Source organism: Nothoprocta perdicaria, unplaced genomic scaffold (genome assembly GCF_003342845.1).
Source record: "Nothoprocta perdicaria isolate Ctin4 unplaced genomic scaffold, notPer1 scaffold_141, whole genome shotgun sequence".
NCBI classification, from domain to species: Eukaryota; Metazoa; Chordata; class Aves; order Tinamiformes; family Tinamidae; genus Nothoprocta; species Nothoprocta perdicaria.
This window is the reverse complement of record NW_020454550.1, coordinates 1,588,813-1,603,843: the sequence shown is the minus strand read 5'-3', so window position 1 is coordinate 1,603,843 and position 15,031 is coordinate 1,588,813. Positions and strand designations below refer to the sequence as shown.

General features: G+C 39.5%; 1 protein-coding gene across 1 annotated transcript in view; it reads left to right on the top strand.

Moving 5' to 3' along the window:
• Positions 1–15,031, top strand: part of AGPAT5 (1-acylglycerol-3-phosphate O-acyltransferase 5) — a 52,544-nt gene that overhangs the window by 29,322 nt on the left and 8,191 nt on the right. Inside the window, exons 5-6 of the mRNA XM_026034275.1 lie at positions 23–113; positions 8,278–8,439. Coding sequence (XP_025890060.1) covers positions 23–113; positions 8,278–8,439 — 253 coding nt within the window. The remainder of the gene's footprint in view (positions 1–22; positions 114–8,277; positions 8,440–15,031) is intronic.

Below are 15,031 nucleotides of genomic sequence, written 5' to 3'. Positions count from 1 at the left end.
ATACCTCTTTTTTGTCCCACAGATGTATTTAGTGATTTTTCCAGAGGGGACTCGTTACAATCCAGAAATACCGAAAGTCATTGCAGATAGTCAGTCATTTGCTGAAAAAGAAGGTAAGTAAGAAAAGCTTTTGAAATCATTMTTTTTGATGAATTATATTACTATTAAGCCTGTTCATCTCATACTTAACACTTTAGAAAGCCAGTGTTATTCCTATTAATCCGTCTTTCCTGATTTTTTTTCTTTTTTTCAGCTAGGGCTAGCTTATATACAGACAATTWGTTTATTTTACATTGCACAAGGGTATTAATTTTCAATGAAATTTTCTTTAGCTTCTATCTATATTTGTCAACGCTTCTTTTTCTACTCCATCAGGGGCATAGAAATTGCCCACATGAGATCAGGCTACTGAACTACCAAAATTCACGTTATAACTGCCAATACGGTTATTGTTGTTATAAAAGACAATTTACAGAGGGAACATTAAGCCTTAAAAGACATCTTATTTACTACGAGTACTAACGTGGCATTCTGGTTTTTATTCTTCCTTCACCTTCTATTCTCACTGCTCCTTGGGGGAACTTTGTTGTGGAGTTGCTTTAATGAAGATTTGCACTGTCATTGTCCCCTTAGATGGAATTATTTCAATTTTGGAATGGCTTGCAAAAAAAAAAAAGGGTGTCTGAAGTTTTTTTCATATTTGTCACATCATATACGCAAAACATCTAGACTTCTCACTTCAACAATTCAGTGAACATGTTTCCTGGCTTTGTTTTTTCCTGTTGACCAAAAGTAAAATAATTCATCCCAAAGGTAAACAAAGAATAACAAATGGGTCTGGTAAATTCATTTCTGTGACACACTGAAATGAATTCAGAATTCTGTGAATCAGCCTGTTGATATCATCAAGCAAGTAAGTGTATTGTTAGATTTTGTCCAAAAGGATATATGCTTTTCTTCTCCTTGGGAAGAATGGAATTCGTGTGTGAGCCCAAGTCACAGCATATTCATCACTTCAGTTTCCTGTCGGAAATAGAAGTCAAATGTTTCATTCAGGTTGTCGGTTCTTTGASAGTTCAGAGCGGGTGTTTGAGAATTATCCTTTTTTACTCCATCCTCTCTTTGCAAGGAGAGAGAATCATTCTCTCTTTGGCATTTTATTATTATTTTAAGGAACCTCTTTGTTTYACAGACCATTGAAATCAAATAGCAAGTGCTGCTCTTCCACCTGCTCTTTCTCAGGTACTGATGTGCTTTTGTAATTCTAAGGGTCATTCCTTTTAAAAACTTTGTGGTACAGGTGAAAAGGGAAATTGAAGGGAAATTGAAAGGAAACATCTCTCCTAGTTTAGAATCCTTGTGATGTACTTTTTCACAATGTCTTTTTATATTTTTTTTTCCTCACAAAAATGTTGTCCCTCCAATATTTAGTACAGAGAGAATGGAAGGTGAACACTGAACTGTGAAGTTAATGGTAAGATTTATTCTGCAGCCTATATTGGCAAGTTAATGGGAAAAAAAAATCATATTCATTTGAATTAGAGCACCTCTCATAAAGGTAGTGGTGAAGCAGGGATGGGCAGCCTGAAAAACAACGTATCAAACTATCCTGTCAGGTGGGAGCTTCAGGGCACCTACCATCATCTTCAGAAAGCTGGGATAGGAACTCCCCGAGGAGGTGGTGGCTCCTCAGGGTTTCCCCACACTGCTGCACAGCACAGAGCAGCACCTGCTGTTTTCTTTCAGTGGTCTGTGAAAGAGAGGTTCATTAAAACAATATGAAAGTGCCCAAAACGCTGTGGGAAGCCTGCGGCTTCCAGCCACCACCCCGGTGCCCCCACGGGCCCAGCAGCTGGGGCTTCTGCGCGGGAGCCGAGCTGGAGCCTGGCGCCAGGCCGAGGCCTGCRGGTGGCTGCTCACCCTGCTGCTGTGCCCTGTACCGGGGGGCTATGGACCTCTGCAGGACTGAAAACCTGCGGTTGCGTTGCTGTCCAGAACAGCCTCGCAGCTTCTGGTTTCGTACAGCTGACCATCAGAGGAATACGATCATTTCCTAACTCAGTGCCCAAAACTGAGAGGGGATCTGATTAATATTCACCTGAAGGGTGAATGTAGGGAGGAAGGGGCCAAACTCTTCTCAGTGGTGGCCAGTTATAGGGCAATGGGTGTAAGCTGAAACACAGGCAGTTCCATCTGCATGTGAGGAAGAACTTCTTCACTGTGAGGGTGACAGAGCYCTGGAACAGGCTGCCCAGGGAGGTTGTGGAGTCTCCTTCTCTGGAGATCTTCCAAACCCACCTGGATGGCGCCCTGTGTCATGTGCTCTGGGTGTCCCTGCTGGAGCAGGGAGGTTGGACTAGATGCTCTCTAGAGGTGCCTTCCAACCTCAACCATTCTTTTATTCTGTGAAATTGGTACTCCATTCCTCTTAGGGAAACAAAGAGGTCTAATTTAGTCTTGTCTTGATATAACTGATACCAGAGCATTCATTAATAAATCTATCTGTCCACAGTAAGAAGAAAGGATACCAACCAAAAGAATTTCAAGGTGACTCAGGTCCTCTTTGAAAGAGAGGCGCCTTTTTTATTATTGTAAATATTTTATATTTTTCTTTTTTCTGTTACAGGGCTTGAGTTCTACATAAGATCCTTTCCTAGCAAGAGTAGACAGGTTTGGTTTTTTTTCTGAAACACAGGTAAATCAAGCATACAGAGGGGATCCAATTTCAATATGAAAAAAATCGAACCTGAAAGTTATAAGACATGGAGAAACTCCTAGGGAAGGATTAGGGCTGTGTGCCTTCTCATTATTTTTAGAAAATTATTTAAAACAAAATATGCAGTGAAAAATGAATTTCACGAACTGGACTGTCACCCCAGCCAAGTTCTCGGYTGGCGGCACTGCCAGTTCTCGGTGAGGAGCGCCGGTGTCCCTGTCCCTTGGAGGGCGGCACGCGCAGAGGCGGCCCCGCTGCTGCTCCGCTGGACRCGGCAGAGCTGGCTGTAAGCGCTGGCCGTGGTCGTCAGGGGGATACAAACCTTCACCTACCTCCAGGGACACTGGGTTTTATGGTCATAAACTAAGAACACTGTCTTGTATCTCACTCTCAGAAACCAGCAATTATTTATAAGTGTCATAAAATTYGAATCTACCACTGGGGTTTTTAGCTACAATGAAACAGGCAACATTTCAGTCTCAAAATACGTTGTTTGATTGCACTGGGAAAGATACRTATTTTGTCCCATGTCTCCCAACTTCACCCCGTGCTTTTGCCTTCCAGGACTTGCCATTAACTGCATAGTGAGTGATCCTAGGGTAGAATCTCCTTTAGTTTCCTACGTAAGGGAGTAATTGACTAACGTGAGAGTTGTCTTCAAAATGTGGCAGTCACTTCATTTAGATCACAGTATAAAAAGGGTCCCTGTATTTTAGATGCCTTTAAGGTGCAGTGATTCTTCCATGCTAGTGAGTGGGCTTGAACTTTTGAGTATGTAGGTGGCACCTGTGTTTTCATAAGGGTTTAATGTTAATATTTTCATAATGTTAGAAGGGTCAATTTTCATTTATTTGTACTAAACTGTTCATCTTTCAAAGCATATTACTGGTAGTGGACTATAGAACAAAATTTCTGTAAGTCCGCAAGAACACTTATTTTTTGTATCAGCTTTTAGTATAAAATTTGTTTTATTTGTGMCTTGACAAAACATATAAGCATAGATTTCTGAATATATTCTAAGGATGTTAGACCTGCATTTTGTAGTCCTGGACCTGTAAATCCATTCCAAATGACCACAGATTCCTTGGGTTTAGCATGTTATGAACTTTATCCAAATTGTGACATCTAGTTGGAAAAGAGTTGAAAATAAATAATAAATCCAACACCTTCCTACTGATACTATTTCCCTTTGAAAAGTTAAAGAGAACATGATAAAAGTTTGTTAAATTTAGCTTGGCTTGCTGCTGTTGAATGCAGACAAAACAATCATCCCCGGGGAAAGGCATCGAATGGAATTTTATATTTRTGTTTGATTTCTGACATAGGTCGTTTAATCAAGCAAATATTTAAGGTATTCATTTATTATCTTTTTTGTTTTTAGACAGAAAAGTTGCAAATATAAATGTTTTCTAATTCAGAGTTTATCTTGAATAGTATCATGCTTTCTACTAAGATGTTTGTGTGTGCAGGATGTGCTTATCTCAAAATTGCTTTTACAGGTCACGTAAAAAAGTGGTATTTCAACTGAGCTAATTGAAAATGTTTCCCTTCTAGATCTTGGCAGTAGTTTTAGATTGTATTTTAAATCTATCTAAAGTATTCAATATCAAGAAATGTTTATTTGGAACTGTCTCTCAAAAATAGCTTTTCCTTTTTTTTTTTCCGTACATTTTCAAGTAAGCAAGTTTGATTTAAAAGCACACAATGAAATGCAGAGAGGAAAATGTAATTAAAGATGTGTTTGTGGAGAGAACTTGAGTAACATTGGAGATGCCTGTGTTAGTGAGTGAGGAAAGGGCTTCCAGTATTAAACATTGTCCTTTAGAGAATGAGGTTTAGGAGGGTAAAAAGCTGCATTGTATTCTTAAAAACTACCTTTTTGTAGACATCTATTTTGGAAGAAAGGGTGCCACAGTGTGATGTCTGCTGTGGCTGGTGTGGAGTGGTCTCATGCTTCTTACGGGCGTTACTTACATTTCTTGTCCATAATAACAGCACTTTTTCCAAGAGCATATGGCTTTTTAATACTATTAYGTATCTACTTGATTTTGAGTTTGGTTAATTGTTTTTCATCCCCAAATATAATAATTTTTATATTAATACCAACTGATACAGACGTATTGGTGGGAGGGGGAGACTTCTCAAAATGATGTCACATCCACTTTTAGTGAGAGCATAACTTTTTTTGACTAAATATGATGGTTTTAATGGAATATATTAAGTTGGAAGTGTTTTTTACCCTGTTTTCCATTCTCAACATGTGTTGTGTGTGTATATGTGGGAGTAAAAATAGGATTCATGGACAACGCTGAAGCTGTAGCTGGGCTGCTTGCACTGCTCTGGAAGGAAGAGCAAGAGAGATCATCTCTCCACGGAGAGTTGTACTTGGCTGTCGTGTAGTTTCACCCTGAGAGATTAAATAAGTGGCGGGGTTGTTTATTTTTCACTCTTTCCAGTTTACACGAAAAACTCAGTTTTGGAGACACTGATGATTTGGGCCTTTGTAATTCTCTAGCTAAAACCTTTTATTTCACTCAGTTTCATTGCACGCTTTTTCTAAGGCAGTTCTGTATCTTATAATAGTCTGATAAACAGGATGTTATTTAAAGTACCACTGCTGTCTTTATTTCTCCAGATTTTCACATTATTTTAATAACTTCAGAAGCCCATGATAGGGTTTGTTTAGACTGCATTGAGATATTATAATATCTRGTATTATAATACCAGATTTCTTCTTACCACTTAAAAATCAGCTTATGGCGAAAAACAAGGCTTTAGCATTATAAGGTAGAGTATAACCTTATTAGACATTTAGCTTGTTTTCTTTGGCATTTCAAGTAAAATCTCATGACCTCAAATACTTTGACAGAGAGCCCTAAGTGAGCATTGCACAACAGCTAAAAACAGTTTAAGCAGCGTTTGTGAATTGGGTACAGGCAGCTTGCCAGGGCGACTGCAGCGCAGCGCGTTGAGTTGAAACTGTGTTTGCTGCTTTTAGCAGAGATCCCCAAGAAGGTGTGAGAATGTGTGGTTAATGGTTTTGTAAAACAGATCCTTTAAAAGGACGTGTTGAACTCCYGTGGTTGTTGCATGTCTGTCAACACTGGGGATGCACTGAGAAATGGATTATGAACTTCATTGATTTCGACTGGAGGCATAGCCTGTTTGTCCTGAAATCTTTAAGAGGGCAGCAGTGACCAGTGGAATAGGAGAGGCTCCTGCTGCTGTTTTTCCCTTCCCTGATTCTCAGTGACCATCTTCAGCAGCAAAGTAGGCCATGGATTCAAAAACACCCCAGCACTGACTAGCCTTTGATACCTCATTTGTCCACAGGACTTGGTCCTCATTGAAGCCTGAATTTCCCCTTGCCCTCTCTGCAGTAGTAGCTTGGCAAGGCAAGAATGGGAAACTTTAAGGACAAAAAGAGGACATTTGGGAATGTGGGTCAGCAAGAGGGGTGTGTTGAGCGGATTGTCCGCGCTCGCCTCCTCGCTCACACCGCTGGGGTCGGCGTGCAGATCGCTCAGGGAGTAAACATTTGGAAACATAACATGATTAGCTGTTTGATGTGATAGTTCACAAGCTTTAAAAGAAAAAAAAAAAAAAAAAGAAAAAAAAAAAGAAAGAAAACAAAACAGCAAACTGCCACTGTGTTGTGCTTCAAAATATTTACAGGATCTATGTAACATTTTACACAGACAGTTATCACTGTTGCCGGGAGAACTCAGAACAATGACTTCGGAAAGAGTGCCAGTAAATAACCTTTTATGTCCTTATTTCAACAGAGACCCTTAGCAAGTGCTAAGAAATGGGGAGAGTGGTAATGATTTATTCCATAATTTTCAACTATAAAAATCCTAGAACAATGTGGAAACCAATGTTACTTTACAGTGTGTGATAGACACTTCGATAATTTTAAAATCAAGTATACTTTACCCAACAGAAAGGGAGAAATGTCCAGTTAAAATTGGAACATGATATAAAATTCATTTGTGTTAGTTTTGCAGGTTAAAATATTTCTGCCTACTTTGGCTTGGAAAAATCTCTGTTCCATTTATTGGGAACCACTTGCAGCAATGGCTGACTCTTTAAAAGTACATTCAAGAGTAGAACAGGTGGAAGATAAGAAATAACCATAATCATCATCCAATACTTTATTCTTTTCAGAAGAATGCACATTTAATAATAAGATACTGAAATTTCTCTATTAAGTACCTTTTTTTGTTCCTACTTTCAAATAAGCGTGGAATTGCTATGTTCACATCATGAAAAGTTTGTATTTGTTTTGAGATTCATTTATATTAAAATACTAAAAGTAGAATATAGTTTTCATTGTTAATCCCACTATATTCTTAAGCATGGTCTAGGTAGAAGCAGTCAGAGGAGTCAAGGAGTGTAAAGTAAAGTAAAGTAAAACTTGCAGGCTGCTGTTAAACTTGACAATGTTTTTTGTCCTAGACATAGGAACCTCTGTGTTCTGGACCAGTAGAAAAGATATCTTTGAGTATGCATTTGTTAGTAACTAAGTAAGTCTATTATCTTACTGCCAGGGAAATAGCAAGGGTTTTCTCCTTCCTCCCAGCTCTGTTTTGTTATCCCAGCCTCCTCTGATGGCTGGTTTCTTCTGGAATGGTGAGTTGAATCAGCTGGGAGTTGGGGAGGGATTCCAGAGCTGTGCAGGGTTTAGTGGCAGGATCATGCATGCAGAAGGAGAAAAGTGATGGGAAAGGGATGTGAGGGTGAAGTGCATTTCCCCCTTTCTGATAGCAGCAAGTCATTGTGATTGGTAACTCGGGCATCTGAAGGTAAAGATCGTGTTGAGAGACCATCAGAGTAACCATGTCGAAGGTCCCAGGATGCGACGTTAGTCAGAAGGAAGCATAAGTATAGAGAGGTACAAGTCAAAATAAACAAATGTCAAAAGTTGAAATTTCTCTTCGCTTGTTGGCTTTGGAGAAGTGCAGTGTCCTGTTTTAGTATGTGCAGTTTCATATAACTGCTGTTTTAATTTATGGGGCAAAATTAGGATTTGATATGTTGATGTGTTTTGCCCATTGGAACTACAATGGTACATGAGAATTATAAACACTTGAATTTATCTGTTCTTACACCTTATCTACCAAAGCGGTTTCTGACACAGAATTTCAGAAGACTGTTCTATGTGTTTACTGTTTCTCAGTTCACCTCATTTTTTTCTTCACTCAGAAGCAGTAAGGAGGAACTTCTGTTCGTAGGTTATGAGCCACATAAAGGATTATTTTGTTGAGCAACTTGCCTTTAATTAAATTCCAGTAAAACTTCTGTTATCTTGTACATCTGTTCAGGAGAAGATGTGTAGTGTGTTTGCTGGCCCTTTCTCTGTTTTTAAGGGCATGAAAACCTGCAGCATGTTAACACAGGTTATAAATTGACAACGTAAATTTATTTATTTATTTATTTATTTATTTATTTATTTATTTATTTTGAGTTGGAGGTTCTGTGATGTCTTGGCATGGTGTTTCTTTTTTCTGTGAGGTCCATTTTACTTCTAAAACTATCTTTTTTTCCTTTTCCCACCCTAGGACTTACTGTATTAAAACATGTGCTGACACCACGTGTGAAGGCAACTCATGTAGCCATTGACACAATGAAGGACTACTTGGATGCAGTTTATGATGTGACTGTAGCATACGAGGGTACTGTGGACCACAAAGGGCAAAGAAAGGTGGCACCATCTATGACAGGTGAGTTGGTGTTGATTGAACATGCTCTAGCCCCATGCTTTTTCATATACAAAGCTAGCTTCAGCTGCCTTGCTACGCTCTGAAGATAAAAAAGTCTTCACACTGGTGCTCTTCGAAGGTTAAGTGAACCTGAGACCATTGGCATCAGGTGCCATTTACCTTCATGTTCTAGCCCCAGGATTTGGAGTGATTTAAACCCATCTYCCCCACGTGTTGTATGTACACCTATGATGTAGAAATATGTCTAGTAAGGTTACAAATGCTTAAAAAGCATTTTATGCACGTGGCCTTCACTTGCTGTAGTATTTAAAGCTGATTTAAAGCTTTTATCGTACCTTAAGAGATTGAACTGTATTTGTTTTACATTCCTTTCTAAACTACCCCAAATAAGTTTGAGGGTYTCTCTTGGGGAAGCTTCTGGGAGAGAGAACCTTTTGTTGCTCTTGCTGTTTCTTTGGGGGATCTTTTAATCTTTTTTTATCAGTCTTTTTTTTTCCCCAGTAATTCATTTACTGGCACCATTACTGGAAGGCTAAATGTCATGTTTCCAATTATAGTTGAAGCAGCTCAGCTGTATTTGTCCATCACTGACTTTTACCATCCAGCAGTAGGTGATACTTCTGAAGCTTCTGCTGTAGTGATACCAAGCAAAAATATCTTTAATAATTCCACAGAACTGTTCAACCTTTTGGACATGGGATGAATGTTGCTTGAGAGGCCTGCAGGTGAATTCCTAGTTAAGAAGTTGGTAACTCCCTCAGCTGGACCTGTGTCACTGTGTGCCTGTGGCTTACTCTTTCAGCTGCTCAAAATAGCTTGTAGTGCAGCAGTTGACGTAAATTCCTTTTAGATACCGATTATTTGGAAGTCCTGAGTTTTTGAATTTTCACCTTATTTATAAATTCTTCTGAATAGGTAATCAACAGAACTGCTARTGCTGTATTTTAACTCAACTTTTTTTTTTGCGTTTACTTTGATCTATATACCAGAATCCCTTGAGTCTGGTGATTAAGCATTGAATCCTCTYTTCTGTATTTTCCTTCATTTATTTATTAGCCTCTTCAGACCTGCATTTTACAAATTTTTACAAGTGATATATTTTTGTTGCTTTGTTTGTAGGGGGTGTTGTTGATGTTTGTTTTAATACCTTATGACCCTCTACAGACTCCCTTGCAGACTGGCACCCTCCCTTTTATCCCGCCAGCCAGGCCTTTTCAACAGGCCATTCAAAACAAATAGGGTTATTTCCCCTTCCCTGCAGCATCTTGTTTGGTGAGTTAATTAGTCAATGGTTTCAACTGTTCTCATCCAACTCTTGGCTGCCTGATGGTTAATTGAACTGTTAAAATGTCATTACCTAATGTTACAATGGCAAATGTTCAAATTCCTTCCAAGACCTCTTCACCCATTGAGCCTTACGGTTTGTATGAAGCATGATGCAATTATGTAAGCTGAAGGAACAAACTGGATCTCCCTCCTGGCTCTTTCTGTGTCCGGGGCCAGGATCTGCGGTGACGGCGCCACAGCAGTGACTCCCTGCGTGTAACTGTCAGCTGTAAAACCAGCAACACCGAATGCAGGAGAGCAACCAGAGCACATACATGAAATAGCCATCCAAGACCTTCCAAATTATTGTGGTAGTTCCAGAGCACATACATGAAATAGCCATCCAAGACCTTCCAAATTATTGCGGTAGTTCCAGAGCATATACATGAAATAGCCATCCAAGACCTTCCAAATTATTGTGGTAGTTGCATATATTCCATATATTATAAATTGTATCGTTTAAAGATAGTTTATAAATTATGAAGGAGAACATATTTGTCATTGTTTTAGACCCTCCAAATGCAAAATGGAAGAAACACTTTCTTCTCTGAAAGGTCAAGATCATCTCACTGTTTGGTCTGCAACAATCCAATATTTAGTCTGTTCAGGAATATGATGTAACAAGAATTGAATTAGGAATTATTATACATCCAAGATGCATGAGATGCATTTCAGCTATAAAATGACATTTTCATCTGCCCATTTCATAGCAGCATCTTGTTTCTGTCAGTGATGAATGAGAACTTTGTTTTCCATTCTCACCAGAACGAAAYGGCAGTCCCATCCTGGTAATTTTTAAAAGATAAGGTTGGCATGTCTCTTTCAGTCTAGCAGCTCTGAGTGGAATTTATTGCATGGAAAACAAATTTCTGATGAACACAATTTTATTTGAGGACTGTTTCCCATAGTATAACTTTTCCCATGTGAATGAAATCTAAATTCCATGCAGATAAAATGTGTTCTCAAGAAACACATTATCCTTACAAATCCATAAATCTCCACTCCTCAGAAGAGCCTGTGCCACTCCTGAAAAACCACATATTTATCCAGGGATATAGTTCACTCTTGATCACTTTACTGAGTGATAGGCAGGGGAGGTTAAAGGGAGCATGTCAGTAACTAGGATTAGCCTACCACACTTTATCTGAGATAATGTGTTAATAAACATCTGGACAAAGATGCTCACAATCCCTTTTACATTAGTGCTCTGAGTAGGACACGGAGTGCCAGGAACATCTGTTAACAGGGTGCCCTTTTAAGCCCAAGCAAATTGCTGCAATATATGCTCGCTAATGTGTTGTGCTTCTTGTTATTGCTGATGCATTTTGGTGTTCTGTCAGCACTTCCCAACTGCAAATTCCGTGGGTTATTTTGTGGGTTTTTTGTTTTGTGTTTGTGGAAGATGTCAAATTTGATTACTAGTTTTAGAAAAGGGTGTCACTTCTAGTTACTGCTTCACATCCAATTGTGATGGCTATTTTTTTTCTGCCATTTACTAGTYATTCACTCCTTTTTGTTACAGCGAATTTGGATCTTGGTACATTTCCATTGGAAGCGCATCCACATTGCAGTGGTGCTGCACGTGGCAGCCTTTCCAGAGAATACCAATTTCCCATAGATTTCTCCCCCATACTACTCRAGATATTTTGTCCAAATCACTAGTGACAAAACATGGTGGTTCTGCTTAGGGCAGGTTATCCTGCTAGGTTGTTTTTATTTGTGATGGATCAACTGAGATGCAAACAATTAAACCATATTGATCCATATGACTAAATTCTCAAAGAGCTGCTTAGAAGGGACAAGAAGAGAAAAATGGTTTTGTGTTGGATGTGTTGATCATCTTTCATTACACTGTCACTAAAGGAAAAGTAGAAATAAGCTTGGGAAGAAACAATGGGAACCTCATGTCCCCCTCCAAACGCACTCCCCAAGTGTTCACGTCTCGCCTTGCTCTCATGAGAGGGAGAAATGTTGTCATTACTGCACCTAAAAAGCATGATGTTCACATTTACTTCTTTACTATTCTGCCTAAAGGTTTTAACATATCCAGATGGTATTTATCTGGATATTGTGGATGAAAGCGAGTGTGAAATAGCAGCATGTGACAGTGATAAACACTGAATAAAAATAGCGAGTACGTGTAGAYGCTGTCAAAAAGAAGTCAGAGGAATTYCTGAGAGTTGCCCCTGCTGTTTATCAGTTCCAGAACAAACAGTTTGAGCGCATGAGCATGGGTGCATTTCTGAAAATCAGTACATCACTTTGGTCAGCATAATTTGAGGAGGTCAGAGCGGTTTAACTTCCCTGGGGGAAGTTACCCTTTTCCAAATGCTTATATTTTTGTTGGGACCCAATTAAACAGTATAGTATGGAACAACAGAAAAGAAACTGGAGCAATAGAAACCAGTCCTAGCCTGGACTRTGGCCCAAATTTGATCAGATCCTTTATCTTTTAAGGTCAAAAAGAAGATAAGCACGTGGTTACAGATATATTGAAAGAATTAAAAAGCCAAGTTAATAACCCAATAGAGAGCAACAGGAYTGTGCAACAGGAATAGTAAGATTAATAGTTCATCATTATAAGTATGATCTCATGTCTGCTAGTTGTTATGTYCTTATTACATAAAAATATTGAAAGCTTTAAGGCAATTAATTTAGAGCATCTGAAGAAAGGATTGGAATTGGGTTTGGACATCAGCAYTGGTGGTATTTGAATCAAGTGTGGGATGGCTTCTAGAGTGTATAATAAATTGTGTGTCATGGGCTTGCATTTCATGAGTTCAAATTAACTTTAAATAACTTTCTCCTGTGTTTCATAAAGTAAATTTTCCATATAAAATTTGGAGGAATTTASTTGGCAAGGTAATTTATTCTGTTTTACAGTTTTACTTGCATGAAAACCCTCTAAMATTAGTCTGAGCAACTTGCAAGGTTCATCCAGTAATTTGTAGATGGTTTATTTGAAGTGGCATTTTGAGCAGAGTTTTGCACATGTGCATCAATATTCTTCAGATTAATGTATGGACATAATATGCAATGCAAAATATGTCAATACCATAACAATTAAACATAACTTTTATTTGAAAATAATGACATTTCACTGAAGAGCAGCATCTATTTATGGATCATGTGTAGACCTTGCTGTAGTCCTCTGTTTTCCCCCTATTTATTTTTTGTTTGGTTGGGTTTTTGCTTTGCTTTTTTAATTTTTTTTTTTGTTACAAGAGATCTATTTGAGTGTGAGTATAGCAGAACAGGAGGCACCTGCTTGGTGTGTGCTACCTGTGCCGCTCCGTCCTCCTGTCGGCGCGGAGAGCAGCGTGACGCGCTCACAGAGCCGTTGTTTCCCTGCAGTGGCTCTCCGCCCTCGTCTCAACGGCTCTCCCGAGGCCGCCCTGCGTTGGGGAGCGTTTTTGGAGGCGGCTGCTGCGTGAGCGAGTGTTGCAGAGAATGGTCCCTGGTAGCTCCRGAGCTTTAACCACCAGCTCAGTTTCAGCATCCCATAGTCACAGGTTGGGTAACTTCCCTCCGCTTGTTGGTGCCACCTTCCCTTCCCCGACTGCCCAGTGTTGAGGCCTTTCAGGAATTCCTCCCTTTGCTACAGGCTGGCATTGGACCACTCGGAAGAGCTTAGTCTGTTCTGAAACTGGAGACCTTGCTCTTTGCTCCCTTCTCTGGGTCATTGGCAATGATGAATGGAACCAGTCCCAGCATCAATCCCTGGAGGGCCCCAGCTGCTCTGTCTTTCCATCCTGAAAAATGACCATTAAGTCACTGCATTTGCTTCCTATCCTTAAGCAGCTTTTAGTCTATAAAAGATCATTTCCTCTAATCCCACGGCAGCTTAATTTCTCTTAAAGCCTTCAGTGCAGAWTCCTGTCAGAGGTTTTATGAATATTCAAATGTATCGTGTCCACTGACTGCCCTTTATCTGCCTGCTCCCTGACACTGCTGTAGAAATGCAGCACATCGGTGAGATGGGATTAGTTGCTGCAGAATCCCTGCCAGCRCCTTCCCAGCACGCTGTAATCATCTCTGTGTTAGTGATCATGCAGCCTCTGCTTTCCTGCCCAGAGAGGTCAGATTCTCTGGTCCGTGTTTCCCAAAATCCTCTTGAAAGCCCTCATTTGTTGAAGGTAAATGTCACGTGTCCTGTGGCTTTTTCTATTAACATCCTTGGTTTTAAATTTCATATTTGAGGGCCCTTGGAGGTTAGAGGGCCCTCTGTTTTTGGTTATTCCTGATAACTTCTTTATATAGTCTAATAGTATCTGTTTGCTTCARATGGGTCTAGCTCCTTTGAGTGAGGTGGTAGAAAGAATGCAGTGGCTATAGGAATCTCACCATGTTTCAGTAAGGAAAAAGGAGTACAATGAGCTCTTTAAGCTCCTTTTCTTATTGTACTTCTTAATGAGTGCCCCTCCTCACACCCTTGTCATCCAGCTGCCCTCTGCCTGCGGTAGCAGGTCCTACCAGAGCTACCAGCTCCTCAGTTGAGTCCTCACGTTAACCTGTCAAAACTCTCTTCCCTGTGCCCAGGACRTCTGCTTTCCTGCATGGGGTTGTTCTGCTCTACCACCGCTTTAGTTAGGGAGTGAAAGCAGGGAAATAGTTTCATGTCAGCTGCGCTTGAGGTGGCTTGATGTGGGGTTGGGGAACACTGCAGCTCTTACAGTTGTTTAGCAAAACAAATGTTTAATTTGAGCCACCGTGTAAATGACTACAGTGAGATTTATTTCTTTGAGGACACACCAAGTGTTTCTCTGAACAAGTCTAGGCTAATAGTTTTATAAACTTTTAATATATTTTTAAAAAAGAACGCATCTGCAGTTCAGGGAGGAATGTGGCTTTGCTGTTGCATTTTGCCTTTGTAAAACTGTACACACTTGAGCACACAGTGTTCTGTTATTAAAGAAATGTACTGTTAAACATTTGAAATAAGGGTTGTTTTTAACAAAAACGCATTATTCAACTTCAGTCTCCTACAATATGTTATTGTAAACATTGATGAAGTCTGTTAAGATAGAAGAGAATGGGAGCTGGTTTATGTGCAGATGTGATTATATCAGACTTCATTTTGTCCATTTTTAATTTTGAAGAACTTTGGCAGTAATTGTGTTGCAGTAAAGGAGCAGACATAGGAGGTTACAATCTGAATTGCTTTGTTGCTATCATATTTAAAATGTGTTTAAGAATATTTTAGTAATTGAAAACTGGCATATCTGTTAAGGGACACCACTGTCACAAAACACGTGAAAACAAATAA